The following is a 10,517-nucleotide window of genomic DNA, read 5'->3' on the forward strand; positions in this document are numbered from 1 at the left end:
TGATGGGCCAACTAGGTTAGTATGCTTAGCTTGTGGGCTTGACCCAATAATTTTAGAGGGCATAATCACTCTCCCCTCCACTCCAAGAGCACAAGTTGTAGACTTGGATTACTGGAGTAGGTAAGATTTCCTGCAAAAAGAGAAGTATTTCCCTGCTTATCAGTAAGGCGGATACAGTCTATCTAGTTCCCTCCTTTTCTTGTGAAGACGTGATTCGAATTTTGAATTTACATCTGCAAAGAAGAGATAATCATTAATGGCAATGATTGGAAGAAAAGAAGCAAAAGAGTCTTATTTTTGAATTTTTCTTGGAAGCCAGCCCAATCAGCGGGAGAAAAGACAGTTTGCCTGAGTCCTCCAGTAGAAGGATTGTTCACAAGAGTTCACATATAAGAAATTTTTTTGTTATTTTTACTTTTATCATTTCACACTCTAAGGTTAAAAAAAATCTTTCCTTCTATCTTTTTCATCGCATTTGAAACTAGGTTAATTTCAAACTCATTGATTTCGCAGGCTCTCGTTTTTCCTCCTATTATCATCTCGTAGTGATAACTCTGCAATTATAATGATTTTATAGCGATTTAATCTTTCTTTTTAAGCCAAAATATTCTTAATTATGTGATTTTATTGCATATTCAGCAAAAAAGGAAGATTACAAAGAAATTTCTACAGAATTGACAAAGCGTGACCACGCTTAGTGGAGTAGTCAACTCGGGATAAGGATAAGCACGAGCAATTTTCGCAAGAGATAAAGGAATCAAGTGTTTAGATTTAGAAAGGATTCTTTAAAGCTTAGCTGTTGTAATTTATTTACCTTTTTAGAGTTTATCACGTATCTATCCCCCCACTACGTCTAGATTCATAGGAGACTTTTATTATAAATAGGGGGGATCTCTTTATTTGAAGGGAGTCGGTTATTATTTTAGAACTCTATAGAATTCTTTGTTCATCCTTTCTCTTTTATTTTATTTTACAGCCAGAATTAATGGAATTCCACTTTCTAGTGCGTTTTTCCATTAACATGTTCGGCTAAATTCCTTATTTTCTGGTTAAGGTATGGTGATTGCTTGATTTCCATCATGTTGTGAGATCTAATCTGCGCTCTAGACTTGTTAAACGAATATTCATGCTATTCTCTGTGCTTTAATTACAAACGTCTGATTTATGAATAATGTGACCAGTTGTTCATTATCAAGAAGGTTTGCTTAGCTAATTGGACTTCATAAATCCGCGTAATTGTTTATTTAGTTCAATGCTTAGTAGCAACGTAGCATGATTAATTGTGTCACAGTAATTAGTTATATTATGGGGAATGCATGATCTAGTTTAAACGAATTATCCTCGTAGGAGTTTGTTGATTAGAATCAGGCCTTTGTAATTCTTAATGCTGTTAATAGATTAAATCTTGTGGATGTTCCCAGGGTTGTCTGTTAATTAGGGATCTAGCCAACAGTCGTACCTTGGCTAACGAAAAGGTAAGGAAAGGTGAGGTTGTTAGGTCATACCAACAACCATAACTGTTTTATTTGTCCATACATGTGTTATTCTTGTATCAATGATCAACTCACAAGAATCAAGCATAATTCTAGCCTTAACCGGAAAATCTCTCTCTTATATCTTCATAAGGCATTTTTAATTATTTATTTAGTTTTCAATCACTTCTTTTTATCATCAATCTTCCCCCCATTATTTTCTATTTTACTCAAAGAAATCAACTTAAAGTCAATCTCTGTGGATCGACCCTACTCCCACTTTTACAAGTGTAGTAGGAATTATTTTTGGTGACTTCGACACTCATCACGTAGTGTCATCATCTCTAGGTAAGTCTCCTTTTTTCCTTTAGATTTTTTAATCATATCTGAAAAGGGTGTAGATTAGCGAGTGATAGAAGATTTTATAATTGACTTAGCAACTCTCTTTGATACTTCTCATTCTAGCCTCCAAGGGGGCAAGGGTGAGGAGAAGTGAGCAGCAAGAGGAGAACTTCTAGGAAAAATCTGAGAGGAGAAAGATAAAGGACGTGTTGGTAGTTTCTGGTATTTATGAGGTTTACTACTTGTGTGTGAAGGAGGAGCATATATGTGATCTTAGGTTTCGATTTGGGATACCTGATGATTTTTTTATTTGGATCCATTCTTCTGCTGAATGCCCCTACTCACCCCGGAGGGTTTCGTGAGCTTCTATCTAGCCTAGCTAGAAGCTGGTCTGTGATGTCCAAACCCTTCTCTTTTTGCTAAAGTGTCCACTTTATTCAAAGTGCCTTTGAATCAGTTTGCCCCAAAGCCTTTAGTATTATTGCTAGTTTTCACATCCTGGTAAGAAATTTAGGAGAGACTCCTACTGCTGTACAATTCTATTCCTTTTTTATGCTGAAGAAAGCAAATCCAAGCCTATTTTACTTTACTTCTCGAGGGGATGCACAGTTTCCTCCTTCTGATACTTTTGTTAAAAAGTGGCCATTATATTAATATAATAACCATTAAGAAATATAAATAATTTTAAAAAATTATATTAATATAAAAAATAGTTAATCACATAAATGAAAAAATATATAAAACCTAATCTAAACGCTCCTCGTCCTCATCTTGATTCTCGATCGAGGGATTCGTCAGAGGCCGTGCTACAGTCAACAAGGAGGCCCGCATCTCCAGCATCATGTCCATCAAGTCGGCCATCATCGTCTCGAGACGGCCGGTACGGTCCTCCATAACTGGGTTTGAAGGTGGCTGTGACGATGTGAATGTGCGGCTGGAGATATGGGCCTCAAAACCAAGACCGAATACTCTGCCCTTATTCTTGCCCCCAACTGCAGCTAACCACATCTGCTGCTCCGTCATCGCCACCGAAGCCTCAGACTCGGTGGGGGCACTAAGGTCGTCAGCCGTGGGTTGGGGCTAACGATCTCCAGCATCCTCTAGAATATCTCCTGTAAAACAAACAAAAATATTAGTACTTTATTCAATTAATAATTAACTATTAATAAAATAATATAAACTATATAGCTATTTACCGCCACCTCCGCCGCCCTTGGCTCGTTCCAACCGCCATCCTCTTTCTTCTTGTAGCAGTGCTCGAATAATTCCATCTATTTGGGCGGCCGATTGAGCTCCTTCTCCTGTATAAGAAAAAAATAGTTAATTAATTATGCCGCATACTATTTATAAATAATTATTTAACACACAAATGATTTATATTTACTTACCAACTTTCTCTTGTGCATGCTGACTGAGGAACACACCACCCCCGGTAGACAGTTGAGGACATCATGGGGTTCACCGCCCGATTCGCCTTATTCTTTGAGGACTCCTGCTAGAAGCCCTCGTTGGCCCAGTACCCCTAGAGTTGGAGCCAAACCTTGTTGGCCAGCCATAGGAGAAGGTCTTCCTGATGTACTTTCCAGCCCATGTGTGGAAGATCCGGAACATGGACTCATCGTCGCAGTCCCACAAGTAGGTCATCTGCAGTAATAAAATTAAACAAAATATTAGTAAAATAAATTAAACAATTAGATTATATATTAGATAAAAAAAATTAAAATCAATTACCTTCATGCTCTCGAACCAAAAATGCTGGTGCCCTGGCGGCAACTGCCTCAGACACGACCACGAGTGGGAGAAATGTCCCCGCACAACCGCATTGATGTGCTCGTGAAACCACTAGTCAGACCTTAAATGTATTAAAAATTAAACAATTAATTAACATTTTAAAAATAAAATAATTCATTATAAAAAAAGTAGGTAAACCAACTTACCTCGCCTCATCGAGGCTGATGTACTGGCGTTTTGATGGTGGAGGGATCAATGGTGGTGGTGGTGGAGCAGCCGCCAATATGGCAGGCTGCTATAATGCATCATCCAGAGCTGTGCATGCAGCTCCAAATGTACCAGCATCATCTGAAGTCTGCGGAGCGGGGGACGGTGCAGGCGTATGAGGTGGTGTGGGTGGTTGAGGGGATGCTTTCCCAACCTAGGAAGCATCTGATGGTACTCGTGGTAGTACCGGGCCACGACCGCGGCTACACCCTCGACGACGCGGTAGAGGCTGCGTACCACTAGATATTATCTACACCAATTACATAAAAGTATTAGTCTAAAATTTTGGATTATTGACATTAATATGTCATTTTTAGATATTGATAAAAAATTATGAAATTGGTCTAAATTATTTTTTTGATTATTTACATTATTATGTAAAAATATAAATATATGTTGCGAATATTGCTCTATTTTATTTTAATTTTTTTATTAGTATGTAAAAATATTAATATTTGGGAAATTGATCTAAAATAATTTTGTGAATACATTATTATGTAAAAATGTTATTGGATTATTGTTGTAATTTATTTTAATTAATATGTAAGAATGTTAATATTGGAGAAATTGGCCTAAATTAATTTTGTGATTATGTACATTATTATATAAAAATGATGTTCGGGGATTATTGTTATAATTTATTTTAATTATTTTGATTAATATGTTAAAGTGTAATATTGGAGAAATTGATCTAAATTAATTTTGTGATTATGTAGATTATTGTGTAAAAATGATCTTGAGGAATATTGTCCCAATTTCTCTTTAATTTTTCTAATTATTATGTAAACATTTATTAATGTATTATTGTTAATATTCCATTAATTCTTTATTAATGTGATTATTATCTAAAATTTTATTAAATTGCATAAATAATCAAAATTTGTGTAATAACACATAAATTGCATAAATTGCACAAATTTAACATATATTGCATAAATTACACATGTATTGCATTAAATTTATTAAATTGTATAAATTACATATAAATTACATAAATAACACATAAATAGCATAAATTACACATAAATTTTAAAAAGTATAAAAAAATTTGTAGAAAAAATTTAAGAAATACCAAAAATTACGAAAATTACAAAAGTAATTTTTTGAGAATATTTTCAGAAAATATTTTTAAAAATTAAATAAAAATTTTTTTTAAAAAAACAAAAATTTACATAATGTTTTTCAAAATACGATAAATTTAGAGAGAATATTTAAAAAAAAAGTATTTCTGAAATTATTTCTAAAAATTATGAAATTTTCAAAAAAAAAACTTGGAAAATATTTTCTCTATAATAAAATTTCTAAAAAAACAAAATTTAAAAATTACCAATTATTTCTAAAAAAAATTTAAAAATTACCAGTTATTTCTAAAAAAATCGAAATTTCTTTAACTGTTTTCAATAAAATTTCTCTTTAATATAATTTCTCTTTAAAAAATTTCAGAAATGGCGAGGTGGGGGATTGTTGTGGTAGAAATGGGGTGGGTCTGAGGGTGGGGGTGGGGTAGGAAATTATGAATGAGAGTTATCTGGGAACCTTTTCGACGGCGGCGGAGAGGGAAATAACGGCCGCGGGAGGCAAACAGTAGCAGGTGCAACGCGCAGCAGAGAGTGAGGGAGAGGGAGAGAGAGAAAAGAGGAGGAGGAAGGAGAGGAAAAAAATCTGCTAAATGTTCTATATATGCTAATTTTTTGAGCGGGCGTAGGAACGATCATTTTTAAGTAAGTCGTTTTTAACTTACAATACGACGTTGTTTTTTGTGACCGACATTACTAAAAAAAATCGTTCCTATGCAGTAACTGTGCCTAATACCCGTTCCAAATTGTGCAATATGGTGTGGTTTCCGTATAGTATTATATAACTCGTTCCTAATTTAAGTAAACTGTTATTATTTGTGTCTCGAATTTAATTTTCCAAAAAATAAAGAAAATTAAAAAAAATATAGAAAAAATCGTCCTAAATATGTTAATGATCAGGAAAAAATAGACCAACAAGTAATTAAGACAATGAAAAGCATATAATGTTTTTCATAAAATTTGGCAACTGTTCAAAAGATCATGTATATTTGTATGTACAAAATTGTTACGATTACGTAGATTTAAATAGCATCTTATACTGTTATATTAGATCGCATAATCAGACCGTCAAAATTTTAATCGGATCGTTGGATCAAATCAACAAAATACTACATTCGATGATGTTTGGGACATTTTTGTTGTACGGATTTTGAGATATCATATTTGATACACAATCAACAATGTTAAAAATGATGCAACTATCAATCAAATCGTCTAATTTTAGATCGGATCGCTAGAAATGTTGACATATGGTAAGTGTTGTTATATATTAAAATTTAGCATTAATTAGGGTCTCGAATGTAGAGATATCATAATCAGGATGAAAACGAGCAAGATGTTGACACCCTTTTGCACGGGCTCTGGAAATATGTAGGAAAGGGACTAGTAAAATACTTTAGGAACCGAGTTATCAACACATGTAGGAATGGGTATGGTAAAATTCAAACTTAGGAACGGTGAAAAAAATACCAAATCATTCCTAATTTAATTTTCCCTCCAGTTCTCCGTTTGGCGCGTACTTAAATTTATTGGAACATACTTAGAAACGGTGAAATTTAGTCGCCCATTCCTAAGTTTCGAATTTTACTCTCTTTTTAGAATACTAGCTAGACATAGGAGCGGTTGTACGAACGCTCTAGCAGTTCTGGATCGTTCTAAGGTGTAAAAATATTATATGTAAGAATAGTCTTAGAACCATTCTAAAAAAAGACCGTGCCTAAATTTCGAATTTTTTTCTCTTTTTAGTATATCAGCCTGCTATATGAACGGTTTTAGGACCGGTCTGGCAGTTTTTTACCGTTCCAAAGTGTAAAAATTATTATATGAGGGAACGATTTTGAAAATATTGACCGTGCCTAAATTATTTTTTTTTTGGAGTATCCAATATAAGTAACATTTAGGAACGATTTTATGAACAGATTGCCAATTCTTGACGGTTCCAAAAGTTAAAATTAAGTTTCAAAGTTATACTTCCATAACTTTCAAACTTAATTTTGAACTTGCACTATCGACATTATTTTTCGCCACTTCTCTGGATGATCTCTTATATAATTTTTTCTCGACCACTGATAATTCCTCATCAACTCTGACCATAGTCCCATTTTTATAATTAATGTTGTCCAATAACAATTATAAGCGGACTAGTTATAAGCGACAATTTGTCCTAGTTATATTTTTAATTTTATAATTTTGTTAATTTATAATATTAAAGAGACTATAAATTTATGTAAGGGTCTTTCAAAAAATTATTATTTTATTAATTTAGACCTTGAACCCAAATTCAAATAAAAAAAATTTATTATTTTAAAGAAATTATTAATTTATCGAGTTTTAATTTATATAAGTTCTACGGTATATTTTAGTTTATTTTTGGTTTCATACGATTCTTTTCGCGCTCCTTTAATATTTTGTCTTTAATCTTCTTTTATCAGCATTTTTTTATAAATCAAATATTTAGTTTAAATTGTCATTCTTTTTATGCTTTGTTTTCTGTATTCGCTTATTTATTATAAAAAAAATTGAATAAAATTATGCACACACGATAAATGTACTGCATATTACTAAGTGTTATATTATTAATATTAAGGCCATGATTGACACGTTGGAATAGAATGAGGATAAAATTATCATTTTTTATTTTATTTCTACATATGTTATTGGTATAAGTTAAAAAACTAAAAATTGATGATTCCATGGGAATTCCAATTCTCTTAAAAAATGAATTAGTAATTTCATCCCCACACCATGATATTACCTATTCCTAACATGTGGGGATTGGAATTTTTTTCATTAACAATTTAACAAAATAATTTTAAATATATAAATACTTTCAATAATGTTTATATTTAATTTAAGATTTTAAAATAATATTTCTTATGTAATACATAAATACATTGAATAATGTTGCTTAGTTGTTGTTATTTTTTAATAATTTCTAATTGTTATTGTTTACAAAACATATAAAATGAGTAGTTTGAAAAGTTTTGATTCAGTCTTTAAAATTAATTAAATTAATTCCTTTTTCCATTTTTATGGTATAATACCAAATATAGGAATGATATATCAAAATCATTCTATTTCTATTTTTATTTTATTCCCTCAAATTCATTTATAGGTACAATTTAGAAAAATTAAATTGGGATTAGGGTTCTATGAAATCTCCTTATCCACCTCCCATATAATAAAAGCATAAGAAGGCATATACTCTATTGAAAAATTCATTTTCATTTCTACGGCCATTTGGAGCCACACACACAAACACGAATACCTCTTTTTCAATGAGAATCAAAATACTAAGGAAAGCAAAACCAAAAATAACGACACACTTATCATAATGGCTTCCTCCATAACCAGACCTTCTTTCCCATTCTTCACCCTCTCCGCCCATTCTCCACCACCGCCGCGCCCACGGGGACTGCCCATCAAAGCCCAATCCCCATTCGTCAAATCTCTCCGCCGACCCAAAACCGTCGTCAAGTCCATTGATGTTTCCAAAGAAGACAAGCAGGAGCAGCCCGTTGCTCCACAAGAGGAGGAGCCGGAGCCGGAGCCTGAACTTGAGAATAAATTGGATAAGAGACGGCTGGAGGAGAAGTTCGCGGTGGTGAACACGGGGGTATATGAATGCAGATCTTGTGGGTATAAATACGACCAGGCTGTTGGGGACCCTTCTTATCCAATCCCACCTGGGCTGCCCTTCGACAAGCTGCCCGACGACTGGAGATGCCCGACTTGCGGGGCCTCGCAGAACTTCTTCGAGAGCAAGAGTATGGAGATTGCGGGCTTTGCGCAGAATCAGCAGTTTGGATTAGGTGGTAATACGCTCACCTCTGGTCAGAAGGCTTTGCTTATATATGGTGGATTGTTCTTAGGCTTTGTGCTATTCTTGTCTGGTTACTTTCTTCAATGATCAAAGTTCTTGGCTGTTTATTCTACATATTATGCAGTTTATATGTTTGTTAGATGGTATTCTTATTGTATATTAATGGAAATGAGTGTTTGCTAACTACTTACATGCTTTTTAGCTTGATTGGTAATTGGGCTATGAGCTCAGCTTAGAATTTGTCAAGTATAAAATGATACACACAGCGTTTTGTAGTAAGAAACTGAAGACATAAATACTTCAATGAAAATCATGTACTTGCACTTCTGTTCTTCTGTGAATTTTCATCGTGTAGTTCCAATTCAGTGATTGTGTTAGGTGTGTGCTCGCCAAGAATTGTGTTGTTTCTTATCACTGTCAGAATGGCTGAACGGTAAGAGCGAGTGCAGTTCCGAGTTCTTAGTGAGCAAGGCCTGAATCGACATCTTTGTTTAGTCCTATGTGAAGAACTATACACACACCTGAGTGAAGGCAATTCTTGATTGCAAAGAGGAGAGAACTCCAATAAGCATGTGCTAGAAAGTTGATACATCTAAGATACAGTAAGTTGGCTATCATTCCATAGTGAGAAGTGTCTTGAACATTTCCCTACAGAAACTTCACCAGAATGATAAACCTTACCATCTGTCGTCATCTTCATCTCCCATTTGAACTCAGCACCACTAGGTCCCTGAAGGGGAATAACTTCATTGGTGCTCCCTGTCTTTGAACATTGCGGGACCATTTGCAGATGACTTACTCGCAGCTATGGTGCTTCTTAGAGACATCCCATCTCAACCTGTGAAACCTCTCAGTATTCTGGCTGCTGCTCCACATCGTGGATTTCTTCCCTTGAAGCATGCCTGTTTCAGTGTTTTCAGAATGGTCTATTGCTAATCCAAGTTAACAATATTATTCAATACATCCATATTTGAAATAGAGTTTGTAGTCTCAAAACTTGATATTGGGATAAGAACTCATCTTCAATAATCCTTATATGCCACAGGGTTTGTAATCTCCTAAATTTGGTGTTGAGGTAAAAACTCATCTTGGATAATCTATATCTGAGATAGACTTTGAAGTCTCCCAAGTTCCTCTGGGAGAAGGGCTCCTCTTGTAATAAGCATTGAGAGACACCTATAAATAGGTATGTCTCCTGGATCATAGTGTGTGCGATCATTACGTATGATTCCACGAAACTCTTCTCTCCTAAAATAACTCTCAATCTCTCTCTATTCTCTCTTGGAGCATTATCAATACTTTAAGGGTTTGAGGTGTGTGCAATTAAGTGGATAGCTCCGATAGCAATCTATTGAAAGCGAGCAAGGATTGTTCCTAATTGTTTGGGATTGAGGCGTGCTTGTAGATTCATGTGTTCAATAGAAGGCTTGTAAACGTGCCAAAAGATCCAAAAAGAATGTCAGGTTATTTTGCTGATATAGCCAGGGTGTGCAGCAGGCGGCATTCGGGAGGCATTATATGCAATCAGTCAGGTAACAAACACAACACTTTATGGGACAATGTCTCATTACCTGATTAACTGTCTTCAGTTTCCAATAGCAACAATCTGTAGCACTTCTTTTCACACAATTCTGAAAAGCTTGGAAGAATTTGCAAGTTGGAAAGTGTCTGGTCAATATATTTCTGACCTGCAGTTTCTTCCCACGCCACCTCCTCACACCCCATTCAATGTCCCTCGCCCAATCCCTATTGGGCCAATGGAAACGAACCATTTGCGGAACATAATAGAGGCAATCTCTGTTATAC

General features: G+C 34.5%; 1 protein-coding gene across 1 annotated transcript; it reads left to right on the forward strand.

Moving 5' to 3' along the window:
• The first annotated feature begins 8,110 nt into the window (after positions 1 to 8,110).
• Positions 8,111 to 9,038, forward strand: LOC105176797 (Rubredoxin-like superfamily protein). The gene has a single exon (XM_011099706.3). It carries the CDS (start codon positions 8,223 to 8,225, stop codon positions 8,796 to 8,798), a length of 576 nt encoding a protein of 191 aa, XP_011098008.1. The 5' UTR covers positions 8,111 to 8,222; the 3' UTR covers positions 8,799 to 9,038.
• Positions 9,039 to 10,517: the final 1,479 nt, after the last annotated feature.

This window comes from Sesamum indicum, linkage group LG13, assembly GCF_026168435.1.
Source record: "Sesamum indicum cultivar Baizhima isolate 11 linkage group LG13, ASM2616843v1, whole genome shotgun sequence".
Classification (NCBI taxonomy): domain Eukaryota; kingdom Viridiplantae; phylum Streptophyta; class Magnoliopsida; order Lamiales; family Pedaliaceae; genus Sesamum; species Sesamum indicum.

Bases quoted from the DNA above. Each gene is read 5' to 3' on its own strand.
- LOC105176797 (XM_011099706.3), top strand. From the start codon at position 8,223: ATGGCTTCCTCCATAACCAGACCTTCTTTCCCATTCTTCACCCTCTCC.